We start from the raw sequence: 19,458 nt of genomic DNA on the forward strand, positions 1-19,458 counted from the left end.
AGCAGATCTCCTAGCCACAGTCAAGCCTTCAGATAACTGCATCCCTCTGACAACTCTTGAGAGCAACTTCCTGACAGACTCTGAACCAGTGCTATCTAACTAAACCACACCTGAATTCCTAGTCCACAGAAATCATGACAGGAAATACATGTTTATTGTAGTTTTAAGAAAATTGTTATGTAGCAATAGATACCTAATATACGAAGGCACAGAAAGGTTAAGTAACCTGTCCATACCAGTGCAGCTGCCAGCAGGTGAACAGATTTGTAACTAGTCAGAATGCACCCAGAGCCTATGCTCTAAGCCACATGCTATAATTTCTTTCTCCAAAATAAAGATTATCCTGTCTGTACCTCATTACAGTTGATGCTGGGATCAAAAGAGGTTATATAAATGAAATATCTTCTAGGTATTACGCAGTAAGTAGTTACTTACTAGCACCTATTATCACTAAAAGGAATTCTTAAAGGGAATTAATGTTAAAATAGAGACAAAAATACAGAAAATTATCTATACAAAAAATGAGAACACACCCCAGCAACATTTTTTCCACAGCTTATTTATTTTAAACTCATTCTTTACTCCTAGCTCTGCTAGTCATTAAAGATTTCTAAGAAAAAAACATCAATTCTGTAGTAATGATTTCTATTCCAGAGACTACCTAGTTACTATCCACTGTAGGCATTTTACTAACTTTTAATCAAACACGTACCAAATTGTGATAAGTTTCTAAAAGCAGTTGTTATGGACTGAATTTTGTCCCTACAAAATTGACAGGCTAAAACCCTAACCCCAGTGTGACTGTATTCTAAGGCAGGGCTTTTGCAGAGGTAATGAAGGTTACATGAGGTCATAAAGATGAGGCTCTAATCCAACAGAACTGATGTCCTTATAACAAGAGGAAGAGATAGAGAGCAGGCACACAGAGAGGCCATGGGAGGCAGCGGGGACAAGGCACCACCTGCAAGCCCAGGAGAGAGGTCTCTCCAAAAACCACCCTGGCTAGCACCTTGATCTTGGATTTCCAGCCTCCGGAACTGTGAGAAGATAAACGTCTATTGGTTAAGTCCCCTAGTCTGTGATATTCTTCTATGGCAGCATGAGCTGACTTCTACACACAGTATGATGGAAAAAGCTTGGGCTTTGGAGTGAGGCAGATCCTAGCTCTACACATTGCAGCTGCTTGCTCTTTGGTAAGTATCAATAATGTACCCTCCCTGAGCTTTACTTTGCTTATCCATGAAATATTTGTAGGAGTAGCTGTGATGGATTTTGGAAGCCATATGTAAAAAGCATCTAGGCAAAATCTTGGCACAAAAAAGGTACTTAAATCATGATGAAAGGTATATAAAATTAGCTTGTTGTCATCAGTTTACAGCTACAATACTGTCCACACATAAGTGATGCTCAGGATGCTAAGTATGAACACTGAGAAGTCTACAAAGATGACTATAAAGTTCACATCTTCAGCCTTGATACCCCTCTCCTAAGCACTGATGTTCATTTCATTCATTTAAAAATGAGTTCCTCATCATGGCCCCCAAATCTTCCCTTCTTGACTTTCATTACTGTTATTAGTAGACTAATTATCAAGATGCCACATCAGGATCTCTTCTCTTTCTTCAATAAAAACAGCTGGATCTCTGAGATAGATAATTAATAAAGCCCCCACAAAGAGATCATCAGCTCCTACCAAGCTAACAGCATCTGAGCCTTTGGGCTGAGTTCGAAATTCACTTGAAAATAAAGAAGGAGCATTAGTCAGTCACAGAAGGTTCCTAGAAAGTTGAAGACTGGGCTTCTTCATTTCAGGACAAAAGAACAAGTCTGACAGGCTGAAGCGTTTTATAAAATGTCGAGACCCATCCCAGGTACAGACAGAAAAGACTTGAATTACTGAAGACAAAACAATGTTAGTTGCTTTAAGCCTTGTCAAAGCACAGAAATTGGCAGGGAGCTCTCCCCAGTGCTACTTCAACCGTGTCTCAAAACTTCCTTCCTAATTTAATTGCTTCCATTCACAAAAGTTTGATAAACGCCCTCTGCTGCTGTGGCCTTCCCAGGTCCCAGTTCTGTGGGCTTCACCAAAGTTATGGCCACCATGCTACTAGTCCCACAGTTTTTCAAGTCACCTAAACTCAAAACCTAGGGTTATCTTTGACTCCTTTCTTACTTACGCTCATCCTCTAATTATCAGTTACCATGTTCTGTTCACATTTTCTCTCTAAGCTCTCTGTCTCTGGTAAACTTCCTTTAAAATTCCATTACCAGTTTCTGTTTGGGATGATGAGAAAGTTCTGGTAATGGGTAGTGGTGATCGCTGTACAACACTGGGAATGCACTTAATGTCACTGAATTGTTTACTTTAAAATGGTTAAAATGATTCAATTTTACATTATGTATACTTGACCACAGATTTAAAAACATATTCCGTTGCCTATTACTTACCAGATACAGGTTGTTAGGACCGAGATTTCTTCCAGTCTTCTAGATAGTCCCCCTGCACCCAGCAACAACCCTTACATAGCACTGCGTGAAATGCTGCTTCTATCACATGACTTCTTTCTTCAAGTATTTACTACTTACAGATAAATATGAGCTCCTTCAGCCTAACGTTCAAGACCCTCTACGACCTCGTCTCAGCCTACTTTTTAAATTATATATTTTGCAAATTTCCTTTAGCTATGGACAACTGTCAGACATTTTTGTCTTACACAGACAGTGTTTCTACTCATGCCCTTTCCTCACCTAGAAGATTTTCCTCTCCATTCGAATTAATTTTACATACCCCGATTTTACTTTTTTCACCAAGTATTCTCTGACTACCATGATCCAGATTGATTTCCTCTTCTCCCTGTGATTACCAACTGAATGCACTTACTCACTGGAAGTACTAAAGAATGTATACAACATACATTCTACCTCTTCAATTAAATAGCACATGCCTTGAAGTCAAGACGTTTCATCTTTTTTTTCTTGGGATCATTTGGTGTTTAAGGGGGTGGTGTTAAATGTTGATGGATTGATTCAACTCAAACAACAACAAAAATATTCCATTATGAGACAGAAATATTTGCATTTACGTTATAGAACATTTTTCAATAGAGAGCACTTAAATACTGTAAAGGGATTTCTACTTAATTCTAAATTAAAAGAATCCTATCTTAAAATCTTTTTATTGCTTGCCATTCATATTTATTCACCAAACACATCTCAAATTATTAAAATAAAAAATAGATATGTTACTAGCCCAAGATAAGGATAAAATATCAGAAGTCATGGAATATAGCCAAACTGAGACAGTTATACTGGAAACCTAAATTAACGAGCGCAAGTTGGTACAATCGGAGATAGGTTTAACATTACAACAGAAAAGGATAATCACTGAGGATCCTTTAGAATGTTTTCTCTTAAAGACAAATTGTCTAAATCAGGCATTCAACAGAAGCAAAACGTTCTGGCAGAAATCACCTTTAGATAGAACTTTTTTGATAACATCTGGTATGCAGATATATTGGTTTCCCAACTAAAAATATATACAATCTCAGAGCTTTAGACACTAGACAAAGTCTAAAGTTGATAATTATCTAAAGCTGATAATTTTTTTTTATAAAAAGGAAAGAATCTAAGTGGTGTCCATGCACACAGGGGGCCACTGTCGACCTACGAGATCAAAGGGTGATCTAGAGCACAGGTACAGGCAGCAGCCACACTGTCCTCGGTGGCACTTGTGGGCTAGCTTAAATGCCTGAAAAAATACTAAGTTGGGGCTCCAGAATTCCATCCTCTAAAGCATGGAAGAAATAAGTTTGAGCTGAAAAATTTTAAGTTATATTCAATTACAAATAGCTTACTCTTTATACAGGATACAATTTGAAGGCCCACAACATTTTTTTAAAGAAAGAAATCTGGCATTGAGTTGTGACAGACTATCAAACTGTTTAATATGCTGTTGTGAGGACTGAAATATAAAAATAGGATAATCTTTACTAAGTAAATTGTATCAAAAAATTTTATTATATATTATTGTCTAACAAAAGAGACGAGAACATTATAACAGTCCAAGTGTATTATCTGCTTAGTGAATCTGCAAAGAACCTTCAACCTCTGGCTTTGGAGTGACCAGTTGCAGCGGGTACCCTCTACTGTGAGAGTACTGCACATGGGGTGAACCAGCAGAAGCACAGGAGCCCTACTTGCATATTTCCTGCTTGGACTATTAAAGAGAGAAGTTTGTTTTATAAAGGCTATACTGTCTGGCACCTAAGACATACTTTATTCTCTCTGCTTAGCAGCTTACATAACTCGTAAGTACTTCATTAGTACTTTCTTTATTGAGCTTCTCAGATCTAACCCCAGAGGTTTTCAAGGAATGAGAGAATACTTCCAATAAAGCAAAAATTAGTTTCTCTGCCCCATTCAGAATTTGCTATTTGTGCACAATCACACAACCCCCAAGGCTGACTAAATAAGCAGTCTCACTTCTATAAGAATGATACCGCTTGCTTTTTTGACGCATATCAACTTTTTCAGCCACCAGGAAAACATGTCATGAATGATAATTTACAAAGAAAACCTGAATTGTAACACACTACTATAATGTAAAAATTAACAAAATAAAAGAGTGCATTCTCGTTATCAAATGAAAGCTATTCTAGGAAATGTGATAAACACTTTTAAAATTCCCAAGTATTAGTAGTATAATAAGATAATATTATGATTACAGCATTATAAGTTATAATAGTATAATTATAGTTATAATAATATAATTATAGTATTATAAATTATAAGACATAATATTAAGAGTAACAAAGATTCTTAGTAATACTAAATATTTGACTACTAAATATTTTGTATTAAGCACACAATATTGTCAATCTTCAACTAGCTTTTGCTGCAATTGTTTTAAAATAACTTTTCACTGATAAAAAAAAGCTTAAAAGCACTGAAGAAAACCATAACAGACAAATATTTCTGCAATTTTTGCTTTCATATTTTATTCCTGTTTTTCAATAGAATGCAACATGGCCTTCTCACTTACCCTTTCTTTAGCATACTACATGTGAATTGTTACACCACTGCTTTAAAGAAATGTGGCTTTAAGTAACATCCTTAATCTGGTATCTAACACTCATAAATACATTTTCCCGTTTTCACCCTAACTTGGCAAAAATAGGGAAAGAAATGGCTTTTCAAGGCTAAATCATTTTTCTTCATATATTTAGGAGGGAGAACTCAATCATGATTATGCCTAAAATTAGTGCCTTTAAAAAAGAAAATTCTGCATTTAAAATCACTCTATAATACAATCAATGTGATACACCATAATAAATTGAATAAAAATCATATGATCATCTCAGTAGATGCAGAAAAACTTTTGACAAAATTCAACATCCATTTATGATAAAAAGCTATCACCTCATACCTGTCAGAATGGCCATCATGAAAAAGAACACAAATAACATGTTGGTGAGGATGTGGAGAAAAGGGAACCTTTGTACAATGTTGGAGGAATGTGAATTGGTGCAGCCACTATGGAAACAGTATGGAGGTTTCTCAAAAAACTAAAAATAGAACTACCAAATGATCCAGCAATTCCACTCCTGGGTATATATCCAAAGAAAATGAAGTCTAATTTGAAAAGATATATGCACCCCAATGTTCATAGTTATTTACAACAGCCAAAATATGCAAGGAAACTAAGTGTCCTTCGATAGATGAATGGATTAAGAAGATGTGGTATACACATTGCATATATACACACATACAATGGAATAGTACTCAGCCATAAAATAAGAACGAGATTTTGCCTTGCCAACAATTTGGATGGACCTGGAGGGTATTATGCTTAGTGAAATAAGTCAGACAGGGAAAGACAAATACTCTCTTATCACTTAAATGTGAAATCTAAAAAAAAAATAAAACAAATAAATACACATAACAAAACAGAAACGGACTCACAGATATAGAGAACATACTAGTGGCTACCAGTGGGGAGAAGGAAGAGGGAAGGGGCAAGATAGGTAGGGGTAGGGGATTAGGAGGTACAAACTACTATGTATAAAATAAACTACAAGGCTATATTGTACAGCACAGGGAATACAGCCAACATTTTATAATAACTTTAAATGGACATATAAACATTCTGAATCACAATATTGTATCCTTGAAATATAATATTGCAAATGAACTACACCGAAATGAAAAAAAGATATTTAAAGACTTTAAGGAATCAATTTTAACCTCAATTATGTAAAACGACTACTGTTTTAGGACTCAATCTTGCTTTTGAGAAAAGGAAAGACACCAATGACTTTCCAGTCTCGAAGGTCACTTACCAAACACAATTTAGTTAATATTTCCTACATAGAATTTAATGCCTTATTCTTAGTATCAATACTTCTATGGCAGTCACTAACTAGTCTGAAAAGAATTTCTTTGGCCCCAGAGCATCAGGGCTTTTCAATATTACATTTATGTATTCATATGCCAATCGTCTTAGAAATTACACTTAATAATGTATTTCATCATCAGTTTAGCATTATTTTAGGGTAGAATATCTAGAGTAAAATAGCAAGATGATGGTTATGGAGAAACTACAAATATTTAAAAGCCTACTTTAATATTTAGAATTTAAATATTTAATATTTAAAAGCTCAGTGTTAGCTGAAAAATAAAACTGCTTTGATTCCTAGAAGGATCTAGAGTACTGACCCTGAAAGAGCTGAATGAACCGAGGCTTCAGTGCCGAGGTGATCACGCTCTCCGGCAGCTCCCTGAGGAAGAGCTTTAACAGGCTGGCTGCTGCGCAGACGTCGCCGTCTCTCCCCAGCTCCACGGGTACCCCGCTCTCAAACTTCCATCGAAGCTGTTCCACCACCTTGACGTTGCCATTCACCCGAAAAAGGCCTTCCTGGTTGAGTCCTGGAACAGCAAAGGACACGCACAGAAAATGACAGAGATCTCTCACAAACAGATAAAAACTCTAAAGAACAGTAACCTAAACAAATATCACTATAGAATTTTCTGAATAATTATCAAGCATTGGAAGACTTTCACATCCTATAAAAAAGTTTTCTTAGAATAACACACCTTCCCACCTATTACATATCAACTACAAAGATCAATTATGGTCGTTATAAAAGCTGACCTCTAAAAATAAGGTTAGGACACATACAAACACAGAACACAAACTACTCCATAAGAAATTTCATTCATATAATTTTTTAAAGTATATAACAGAAACTTACCCTGGGCTCTGAAAGCAGTTTGAGAACTACTATTTAAGAAAAATTAACATGCATGTAAGAAATTTAACTATATGTGATTAACTCTATAATAATTTGATAAAGAACCATTACTTCTTTAGTAATCAATAAATTCAAATTATAACACTCAGAGACTATAAAGTAGTGCAAGACAAGGTCCCTGCCTTTAGCTAATTGATTTGTTAATATTAGTGTGGGCTGAGGCCGGCAAAGAAGGCTTCACGGAGGAGGCTTTGGCTTCTCTGCATCATCTTTGGCTAAAGCACAGGCAAGACTGGGGGACTGGGGCTGATGTACCTCGAAGCTAATGTAGTTTAAGCTTCAGGGCCCCTCATTTATTGGGGCCCTTTCCAGTGCTCTGTCTCTGTTTCTGTACTCTTAATTTTGTAGTCTTTTTCTTAAAGGGGACCCCTAAAGGATTAAGCATGACCCACAAAATCTTGATCCATCCCTGATAAAAAGAAACAAATATATGAATTGAGAAGCAGAGACAGGAGAGCATAGAGAAAGGTAGGCAGATGAAAATATGGAGTGTTTAGATCAAAGAGTCATGGGGTAATAAAATGGAAAAAATGGTAAGTATCGGGCCATGAATGTCACAGTAAAGAGTGAAGACTTTATCATTATTTATCATTGCAGCATTAAACGTATGTGAATGTGGGGGGCAGGGGAGAGACACAACATAATCGAGGATTAAGGAAGACCGAGCTAGCTAAGAGGTAGAGAATGGACAGGGCAGAGAGCTTCCTCTAGGGGGACTACAGTCTACTGTAAGCCAATAAGACAGAGATTATGGTGGGAAGGAAACGAAAAGGAGAGAATAAAGATGATTTGGTAACTTAGTACAAAGAGAAAATAGGGAAGAAGAAGAGTTGAAATGTAACTTTAAGGTTTGAAAACTAGAAATCCAGCAAAAAGCACTGTAAAGGATAAGGTGGGGAGGGAGGGGGCCAGGGGGTGGGGTGGGGGGAAGGGTGGCAGCTGGTTGAAGGTACAGGATAATGATTTCCAGCTTAGTGTGCTGGGTTCAAGAAGACAGAGCACCATGAAAGCAAGTGAGTCAGACCATGCAGGAATGTTAAAGGTGTAAGAAACATTCTAAGAAAAGAGTAACCCAAGGACTCAATTGGCCACTCTCCTTTTGAGAGCCTAATGGTGAATTTTAGCAATGACCTAAAGCATTGAAGCCTACGAGAATTATTTAGATGGGAGGTGTTTGTTCATATCAGCCTTGGCTTTTCTTTCTCCTAATTGTATTGCTCTTTCTAAAGAAAAAGGAAGATAATTCAACAAACATTAATGAGTACCTGGCACTGTGTTAGGTACTAAAAAAAAAAAAAAAAAAAAACAACCGCCATGATAAAAAACTTCAATCACCACAAGGATCCTTAAGGAGTTTGTTGGGTAAGATTTTTTTTTTTAATAAGTTTATTTATTTATTTTTGGCTGCATTGGGTCTTTGTTGCTGTGTGCGCGTAGGCTTTCTGTAGTTGCGGAGAGCAGGGGCTACTCTTCGTTGCGGTGCTCGGGCTTCTCACTGCAGTGGCTTCTCTTGTTGCGGAGCACGGACTGTAGGCACGTGGGCTTCAGTAGTTGTGGCACAAGGGCTTCAGTAGTTGTGGCTTCTGGGCTCTAGAGTGCAGGCTCAGTAGTTGTGGCTCACCGGCTTAGTTGCTCCATGGTATGTAGGATCTTCCCAGACCAGGGATTGAATCCCTGTCCCCTGCACTGGCAGGTGGATTCTTAACCACTGTTCCACCAGGGAAGTCCCAGGTAAGATGTTTATGTTCTACATATACACATATTATTTGGTTATGAAGGACATGAGTATCAAAAATAACATGAATTTTAGCTACAATTTTGACAAAAATTTGTAAAACTAGTGACACTGTTAAAAATATTTATCAACCAGTACGGCCACGGCACCATGTAATTAGAGGAGACGCCAGTCAGTTTGTGTGCTAAGCAGCTTCTCAATTGACCCCAATGATCTCCGCCTCTTGGTATCCCCGCCATGTATAATCCCCTCCCTGCTTGAGTGTGGTCTGGACCTAGTGACTTGCTTCTAACCAAGAGAAAGTGATTAGGTTCCAATCTCACTTCTGAGATTAGCTTATAAAAGACTGTGATGTCTACCCTGTTTGCTTGTATCCTCTCTCTCTTTGGCTCTTCTTGCTTACTCACTGTGATGAATCAGCTGCTATTTTGTGAGCTCTCTTGTAAAAAGGTCCACATGACAAGGAACTGAAGGCAGTTTCTGGACAACAGCCAATGAGTAACTGAGACCCTTAGGTCAACAGCCCGCAAGGAACTGAATCCTGCCAACAAGCACGTGAATGAGCTTGGAAGTGAACCTTTCCCCAGTCAAGTCCTGGTGTGACTATAGCCACAGCCAACACCATGACTGCAGCCTTAAAGAGTCCCTAAGACAAAAGATACAACTAAGCTGTGCCCGGATTCCTGAACCACAGAAACTGCGAGATAATAAGCACTGTTTTAATCTACTATGTTTTGGGGTCATCCGTTTTATAGCGAGATAACTAATGTGATATGCTATTTCCTTTAATACTGCAGCATATCAGTTACCATCAGGAGACTTCAGCTTAGTCATTTTTAAAGCTCTCAAGTTCTGTTTCCTCTACTCTACAAAGCTTCATCTGTAACTTCAGAGACATATACTGGCATCAAGCAGATAGCACGCAATAAAAGGGAATCCATTCCTGGTCAAGGCCCAAATCCTGAAGATATAGAATTTTACAACATAGTCCTGTATGTTTGCAGCTCCAGAGCCCAGCAAATGCCCCAGGATCTGATTTCACAGTGTTTTTCTAGCTCTGACCTTCGGTTCCCTCTTCCAACAAGGTTTTTTGACCCTTCCCTCAAATAAATATACTTCCAGTTATTTAAAAATAACTACCCAGCTCCAAGAACTGGCTTTGGTCTTGAAGTTCCTGATCCCCTTGGACCTTACTAGAGGAAAGAGAAGCTATAAATAGAAGTCATCAAAGTCAGTGCTTCTCAACCATTTTTTTCTGCCCTCATTCCATTTATTTGCACAACTCTCTTCCCCCGGGAACATCTCTCACCCCAACAACTCTGAGGACACTTAGCAATTTTTCAGTCAGCAGAAGTTTACCTCTGGGCATGGCTACATTACACTCTGGCAAAAAGAATCCACATAGCTTTTAAAAGTCCCTTATGAACTTATAGACAATACCCGTATGAGGCTTACCAGATTATATAATCTCTAACCTTTCCTACCCTAAATTTTTAGGAAATGATTATAACAGAAACACTCAGAGGGAGGAGATGTTTAGAAAGCTTTATGGAGTTACTGTCATACATTTGAGATTCTATCATTTGATTTTATGAGATATGGGCTAATCATCACAAAACAGCAACTTAATAATGGTTTAGCAATATCAAAAATATATAACACTGACAACTACTTTTTTTTTTTTACAACTGAAATATTTATTTCAAAGTCTGATGAATACATGTATGAATGTATGAATACATCAACAGAAACAAAATATGCCAGAAGTCAGAATTTTTTTTACTGGCACACTGGCCCTGAAAGTCATATCACAGTATGTAAGCATATTCTGACATCTGGTGGTAAGTGGAGACACCTACACTATTTAAATACCCCAGAGCATCTTCATGGTAAAATAGAAGGAATCCAGTAACACCGCTGGCAAGATTAGTTATTTTAAAATAGTGTAAAGATGATCTGCCTCATAAGATTTTCCTTTGAAAAAAATTGTATATTTTTTTTTTAAAGAAAAAAAGTCCAAAGTCGACTGAAAAGGCCTTAATATAGGCCTTTATAAATGTTTTCTGTTCTAAAATTCCTTTATAATAAAAGGTTTCCCTCATGTCAAGTTGTTATATGTCTACATTCACATTAAACAACAAAGTATGACCTCAATATCTACCTATGGTTAATTATATAACCAATCACCCCTATATCCCATACCTGACAAGTGCCTACTATATCACAAGTGCACAATAAATATTTGACTTAAACTACAAAACAGTTAAGTAAAATGAATTTAAGTACTTTGCTCTCAAACTTCATACCTCTTCAAACTTACACAGGCTTTTTGATTTATTAACATGATATCAATAGTTTCAAATACAGAAAGGGGCTTCTGGTTGTCTATGGAGTACTTAACTATACAGCCTTTCAAAATACAGGGCAGGTGCCCTACCCTAGTTTGCCCCATCAAGATTCTGCTTCAGTAGGTCTGAGGTGCTGCTAATTGCATGGGTATTCTGAAAAGATTCCATTAGTGACCATTTCACATCCTTGGTTAAGAATTACTGATTGCGCCCACTAAAACATTTAGTTTTGCATTACACTCTATTAAAGTACAACTAAGGGTATGCCAAGGAGAGGCAGAAGAAAAGCAATCTCTAATTCAAACTTTGCCCAGATTTTTTTATGCACCGATGGTGTGAATATAAACTGGTTTAACTCCTAGGGTTCACTACAAGTGCACATATCTTTTTGACTCAGCAGTCCACCTCAAGACGGTTAGTGTACAGACACATCACAGTGCTTGGTACATGTTAAGGTCAGTCACTGAATCACTGTTTGTAGACATCAAAAGACTGGAAACAATTTAATGCTGATCAGGATGTGACTGGTTAAAGCAGCGACACACACATACATAAAGTGGAATAGCATGCAGAGGAAAAAAAGAATTAAATGAGATAAGCTCTTTATGTAAAATGGAACAGTCTCCAAAATATACTGTTGAGTGATTTTTTTTTTTTTTTTTTTTTTGGCTACACCACGTGGCATATGGGATCTCAGTTCCCTAACCAGGGATCGAACCCATGCCCCCTGTAGGGGAATCACAGAGTCTTAACCAATGCACTGCCAGAGAAGTCCCGAGTGTTTTTTTTTTAAGACGTTTCATAAATGGTGTGCGTGGTGTGCTATGTTAAAAGGGAAAAAGAAAATACACATATCTGCTTATATATTCAAATATTTTTGTAAGAACACAGCAAAAACTAGTATAGTAATATTGTTTCTGGGAGGGGAGATGAATGGTCAGGGGACAGGGTTTGGAGGGAGAGACTTTTCACTATATACCCTTCTGAATTTTGAACCACATCAATATATTAATTATGCAATACTTTTTAAAAGATTAAAAGTGAAAGTGATTTTACGTACAAGAAACCTCAACAGGCTATTATTCAATCATTGTTGCATAAAAGGTCAGAATACTAATGATGCCAAAACCAAAATATTATCTTAGGTGGTCACACTTGTGCAACTAAATGAGTAATACTGAACAACCCTATTTAAGATATTAAATGAATTACCTAGAAATCCATTTGTATCTAAGTCAGTAGGATACAGTTTTACTCAATACTGAGGGTGTAAATGAGTCCTGTCAAAGCTCTAACTCAGTAACATCTGGCTGCAGGATCTTGTAGGCCAAGGGCCCATCTTCCTGCCATGCTGCATATAACACCTTTGTTTAAAGCATTTGAAGAAACCCAGAGCTGTTCTCTAAGAATCTCACCCTCCTTCAGCTATCTTCCTCCAAAAACAAGGAGATGATGCCTACAAGGTAAGAATACAAACCTGGCTCTTCAGTTTCCAGAACCAAATACCATTTTATCATCTACATACCAAGTAACCTGAGCAAATAGCTGTTTTTCAATTAACATGAAACAGCTGACAACCTTCTGAGGTCTGAACTGTCTTGCCATATGGTCCTTGTCACAAGCAGATGCATGTTCTACAAAAGAAAGGCAGTGCCGTGCTTCTCAGGCACTTCCAGTGCAGCCACCTTCTCAGCAGGAGGAATGGACTCGGGATCATGGCAAGATTCAGGGGCGGAAGCAAACTGTGCAGAGTACAGACCTTCTTCCAAGTCTCAAGTGTGACCTTTAAAAATGCCCACAAATTTTATGTTCTACTCAGTGAGTCTTGTTTTAGTATAGAAATGTTGTCTCAGCATAGAAAATGAAAATTCCAAGCTCTTCCCTCAGAATATCTTCTTCCCAAATCTCTTAAAATGTATTGATATTTATTATATAGTTTGGAGTTCTCCCACCATGTTGCCCTAGTTTGATAAGAATCACTCTCTCAAATTATCCAGGTTTTTAAGTCCTATTTTAAATAAAGTAATTTAAAAAGTTGTAAAACATAATAGCTCTTGGTAACTAAGAGATATAACTTATCTTTCTATCATGCAATGTGCTGTGGCACTCTGCAGTTATTATACACTATTAATTTTATCATTCCAAAAGTTAATACCCCACCCCAACACCATACTAGGTTATATATCATACTTTTTTTTTTTTTTGGTATTCCTACTAAGTTTTGAAGGCAATGAATGCATTCAATAAGTTAATGACTGACCTCAAGCTGAAAGAGATACTCAAAAAGTACTGTTACATTAAAAATTACTGACTCTCAGTGGGAATTTAATGAATCAAGAGAACTCACTGTTAATATTAAAATAGTGTATTTTAGCACTTAAAACTAGGAATCATTCCAAACTAGAAACCTCGGTAATGAAAGTGATTGCTCCATGGTAAGTTGAATTAATATTTTCAAGATAACATTAACCAGTCATAATGCTCTTAACATCCTTTTGTAAGGGCAAAGTGTATGATGCCATAATTCGATATTCTAATTAAGGTGTTTCAGGGAATAGTCTAATAATGCATGATGAAGTAATTCACACCAAAACATTCTTGTGCAGAAACAACAGAATTACGACAAGACTGCACTTACCATGCATGGTCAGGTACTCCACTATGCTCCCCACGATAGCTGGAACGCCGTTCTCAGTCAGCCCCTGCCGGTGAAGGTCTTGGAGACTGACTCCAAATACCCTCGTACACGTGGAATTTCTCTGCTCGTGTAGTGGCACTGCCACTATCTTTTTCATGTCTTCTTTCAGCCGAACCGCTGCTTTACTTTGCTTAAAATAGCGTGAGAAAAAAGAGCAGTCAGTCATATTTACCACAGGAGGCTGCATGGTTACTACAGAATCACCTGAATTAAAGGGTAAGTGTTTGGAGGCTGTAGAGTAGAGGTCTTCACTTATTTTTACTTCAACTTAAACCCAAATCCCTAACATCTCTCACATGTGGCTCAGTGTTAGGAACGGCTCACACCGATAGAATGGTTAAAAGGAGTGAAAAATAATGAGAAACCTAAAGCCACGACTTAACCGTAGCTAAGAGAGGGAACGATACACTGCAGTATCTAAGATCTATTACTACAGTAACCGGGGGTGTGACTCACAAGCACCTGGCTAACAGGAAAATAAAACACGTATCAGAAAACTGAAGCCCCATGCAGATCCTGAAACTGTAAGGTGTTACCAAAGATGAAAATCTATCTGGATGTCCTCTTACGGTAGTTTTAATGTGAAAGATTAGAAAAAATTTACATATGTAGAATGAACATTTACCTCTCTGATTTGATTATATCTGAATATCTCAGTAATATTTGAGCGCATAAAATCAACTCAATTCTCCTTGAAGTTCAAAATACTATAATTTCTGAAATAGCAATGTTTCAGGTAATACAATTTTTAAAATGTCAACAAGACTGTACATATGATAAATAAAAAATTCAATTTACAGCCAATTAATTCAAGTTATCACCACAGTAAAAACGTCATACAAATTTTATTCTTCCTTTTAATAGAAAATTTTTTCCCAAGGAAGTATTTTAAAGGAGAAATTTCAATATGGTTTAATATAACTCAATGAGGGATTTTTTTAAAAAAGCATGTTTCCCATATAAATATATGTATCTGTGACTCTAAACACTGAAAAGATGGCAAAAAGCAAAGAATTTTATTTGACAGAGGAAGCAGATTAGAGGAAACATAACCTTTTTGAGAATGAATGAAGCAGTAACCTAAATGTCAATACTCTAAGTGCAGGCTCTTATAGCTGTTACAATCTGAAAGGAGAAACATTATTTCCATTGCAGAGATGAGGAACGGGAGATCAAAGAGTTGAGTAATTTGGTAAAAGTCATGGTACTGGTAAGAGTTTCATCACATTCTAAGTCCATGTTCCTCTCCTTAATTTAAATTTATTATTAATGTTAAAGTGCCGTCTGTGTATACACAAACTATGATAAATACTACACGACATGACAATTACACGAAGATAATTCTACAACTGTGAATTTTAGTAGGGTCTCTGTAGTTTTAATTGGAACCTTACAATCTATAGAATCAGACCAACTTTAATGGACACCTTTGCATCTTTTAATAGGTCATATTTGAAAGCCAGATTGCCCTAGTGAAAATTCAGCAAATTATAAAGTTATAGCATAGATTTAGTATCTATCCATATTATAACTAAGACACAGTGTTTGCTACTACAGAGTAGCATGGGCAAGAACTATCATGTCTGTTACCAAGGAAGTTATAAACTAAGTCAAATCTGTAACCATAATGTCTGTGTGTATGTAAGTTTAAAAACCTATCAGCATCTTTGACAGCCACTATGGAGGTTCCTTGAGAAACCAAAAACAGAGTTACCATATGACCCAGCAATCCCACTGCTGGGCATATACCCAGAGAACACCATCATTCAAAAAGACACATGCACTCCAATGTTCACTGCAGCCACTACTGACAATAGCCAGGACATGGAAGCGACCTAAATGTCCATCAACAGATGAATGGATAAAGAAGGTGTGGTACATATATACAATGGAATACTACTCAGCTGTAAAAAGGAACAAAATTGGGACATTTGCAGAGACATGGATGGACCTAGAGACTGTCATACAGAGTGAAGTGAGTCAGAAAGAGAAAAACAAATATCGTATATTAACATTTATGCAGAATATAGAAAAATGGTACAAATAAATCAATTTGCAAGGCAGAAATAGAGACACAGATGTAGAGAACAAACATATGGACACCAAGTGGGGAAAGTGGGGTGGGTTGGGGTGGGATGGATTGGGAGATTGGGATCTCCATATATATATTACCAATAAGAAAAAAAAATCAAATTGTACACTTTAAATATATGCAGTTTATTGTATGTCAATTTTATCTCAACAAAAGTTCTTTAAAAAACTGTACACTTTTTAAAATATGTGCAGTTTGTTGTATGTCAATTGTATCTCAATAAAAGTTCTTAAAGAAAAAACAAACAAAAAAAACCCCCGCAAAACAACCTAGCAGTATCTTTCAGAAGAAGACATGGGAAACTTCAGTCAGCCAGGTCTACCTGGTGAGTAAGCAGCCAAAAAGTAACCTGTAATAATGAAACTTTGAAAATAGTCTCAAATGTAGCATTAGAAACAGCTGACAATGAGATTCAATCACACAAGTTTCATCTTTTTTTCTTACAGACACAATATAGCAGAGTCCCTTAGAGCCGGGGTCCCCCACCCCTGGACTGACGACTGGTACCGGTCCAGGGCCTGTTAGGAACCGGGCCGCCGAGAAGGAGGTGAGCGGCGGGCCAGCAGGGGAAGCTTCCTGCCGCTCCCCGTGGTTCGCATTACCACCTGAACCGCACCCCCCCACCCCTGGCCCCCAGCGTGGGCTGTGGAACCAGACTCCCCGTTGTGAATCCCTCCCATTCTGATCTCATTAGCTATGCAACCTTGGACAAGTCACTTGCACTCAGCTTCCCCATCTACGAAATGGGGATCCCAGGAGTTCCTAGCTCATAGGAATACATGAGGTTGGAAGGAGCCCCCACACACACACAGAAGAATGAGCAGAGTGTCTGGCATACTCAGTAAGTTCTGACTGTTACAACCATCATCACCCTTCCAGGAAATTATTCTGATTTCTACTCAAAATGACTGAGAGATACGTAACCACTCCTGTACTCAAATCGTTGTGTGGACTAAAGATGGCTGTTGAAGAAGACACCACGGTCAAGGCCTATGTCTGGTAGACAGTTTGATGACCTAATTATTCTCCATGTAGCTCAGTCTGTTAAAATACATATGTATGACTTTTGAAAGATAAACAAAATCATTTTGCATGTTAGTATCAGAATTTCTCAAGTTTTTAATAGAAATTCAAGGTTTTCTTAGAAACCCTGTCTATATGTGACACTCTTTCTGCTAACAGCCCTGTTCTTTATCCTGTCCTTTACTCAAGTACAATCAGTATACTGTGTTTCCTGTTAACAGACAGCGTAAATAAGCAATCTTGGCATTACGGCTCAATACTTTCAAGGATGAGACATGTAATTAACCTCACACATTTTGAACTGATTGCAAATTAAACTACCTGTTTACTCAATACAGAGCTATACTGCAAAGCAAGTTTATATGTAATTATAGTAATAAAGGAACACCTGATTATTAATTGGTACTCTACTTTAGGTTAATACTTTTAAGAAGGAAAATACTGTTTACGGACAACCACAATGAAAAAAAAACAGCTATATTTCCGGAGACATCCAAATCAGTTCTTCACTGATGGGCTTAGAACAAATATAAAACATCCTTTCTGGTAGGTTATAAGAAATATTCTATAGTTCCCTACTCACAGAAGAAATAAAACAACTGAGGAAATGGAAAGCCATTTATGATTAATTTCATTTAAACTGAAATCATTTTCCTTTATACAATGATTACATCACTCTTTAAAAATATCAATGTTGGTAGAATTTCAGCATCCCTTCAAACGTACATTTTTCCTTTCTTGACCTAATATAAGTTGAAAAAAAAAGTTACTAATTGAGGTATTCTAAGTCAAACTTAACTGTTTAAACCTTTGTTTGCATATATTCCCACCCATAACTTGAGTTTGGAAACTGGACTTTGTGTGTGTGTGAGACTTTGTGTGTGTGTGTGTGTGTGTAAAAGCAATTTAGGTCCCCACATTAAAAAAGATAGACAGGGAACCTTGGGGTTTACTGCTAGAACAATCTGCAGGGGTCATTTAGTGCTTATAATATCACCTTAGGGATAAGGAAAGCAGGACCCAAAAACTTGTACTCAACTCAGTGAGAAAGGGTTAAGCCTAGAGCCCACGTAACCTGAATTTTGTATCAATATTCATTTTTATAATTACATGCTGGTGACCTTGTTTTTCTATACTTATTTATGATAAAAAAAAAAAACCAAACAAACGTATTTAAGACAGCTCACAAAATATATGCACCAGGTCAGTAGTGAATATTTGTTGATGTGGGGTTACTTAGTCTCCACTTCTCCTTTTTTCTAGTGACAAATCCTGGCTGCCTTTGGGAGAATGACCACACCCTCATGGTGAACAGCTCTGATGAGGCTGCCACTTACAACTGCTGCCCTGCCTTTAGCAAGAGCTGGGCTCCCATGCCCTTGCAGGTCAATCAGACCCTTTGTCCTGCAGGCCACTGAAGCTTGAGTGGACTGTCACAAAGACAGAAAAATGGATAGAGTTAATTTATTCCAGCTGCAGTGCTCTCATAAGCTGGTTAGATTAACTAATCATCACTATTACTAATGGTTAGTTAGTGTAACAAACCATTATGCTAACTCTTGCCACCTGCATCACTGGAGCCGTCACGGGCCTTTGGCTGCCCCTTTCTGATACTGGTCCTTCAGCTAGCTGCTCCTTCTGCATCGTAAGCTACTCTGTAACTTTCCAATAAAGTTTCTTTGGGCTTAAGTTACCCATAATCCATTTCTGTTGTGTGTAGAGAGAGAGAGACACACACACACACATCCATCCCTCCGACTGATAAAACTACTCCAAAAATAAATAAATAATAAATAAGTAAAAGACTAATCAGAGCAAACAGAAATCAGGGTTTTAGATAGTAAGACAAAATCAGAAAGATAATGACAGCTAACTTTTATAGAATGTTTACTGACTATGTCAGTCATGGCTCCAAATACTGTAGATGGCTTCACTCTTTCAATCCTAATAAAGAAACACTAGGAAGGAAGATACTTTTGTGACCCCCATTTTACAGAACAGCCAAGTAATGTGCTCCAGGTCCCATTAAGGATGTGGCGTGTCCAGGAGTCACACTCAGGCCATCTGAGTCCAGAGGACACATGCTTAATGCTGTCTCCCCAAAGGAAGTGGTGATAATCGAGACGCATACGTTGGGAAGTCCATCCACATGTTAAAGATAAAACAGGATTCCTCTTCTTGCAGCAGAGGAAATTTGTGTTTCTTGGTCTCCTTAAAGTTAGATATGCTCAGAAGTGACATCAATATTTCTG

At 37.4% G+C, this 19,458-nt stretch overlaps 1 protein-coding gene across 3 annotated transcripts in view; it reads right to left on the reverse strand.

Annotated features, from left to right (window-relative positions):
• FAM13A (family with sequence similarity 13 member A) overlaps window positions 1–19,458 on the reverse strand; it is a 322,984-nt gene that overhangs the window by 279,303 nt on the left and 24,223 nt on the right. For all 3 annotated transcript variants that reach the window (XM_057726771.1, XM_057726772.1, XM_057726770.1), the window contains exons 2-3: window positions 14,032–14,221; window positions 6,715–6,924 (exon numbers count right to left, since the gene is read on the reverse strand). In XM_057726771.1, the coding sequence (XP_057582754.1) occupies window positions 6,715–6,924; window positions 14,032–14,221 (400 nt within the window). The remainder of the gene's footprint in view (window positions 1–6,714; window positions 6,925–14,031; window positions 14,222–19,458) is intronic.

The sequence above is a fragment of the Hippopotamus amphibius genome, chromosome 3, assembly GCF_030028045.1.
Source record: "Hippopotamus amphibius kiboko isolate mHipAmp2 chromosome 3, mHipAmp2.hap2, whole genome shotgun sequence".
NCBI lineage: Eukaryota > Metazoa > Chordata > Mammalia > Artiodactyla > Hippopotamidae > Hippopotamus > Hippopotamus amphibius.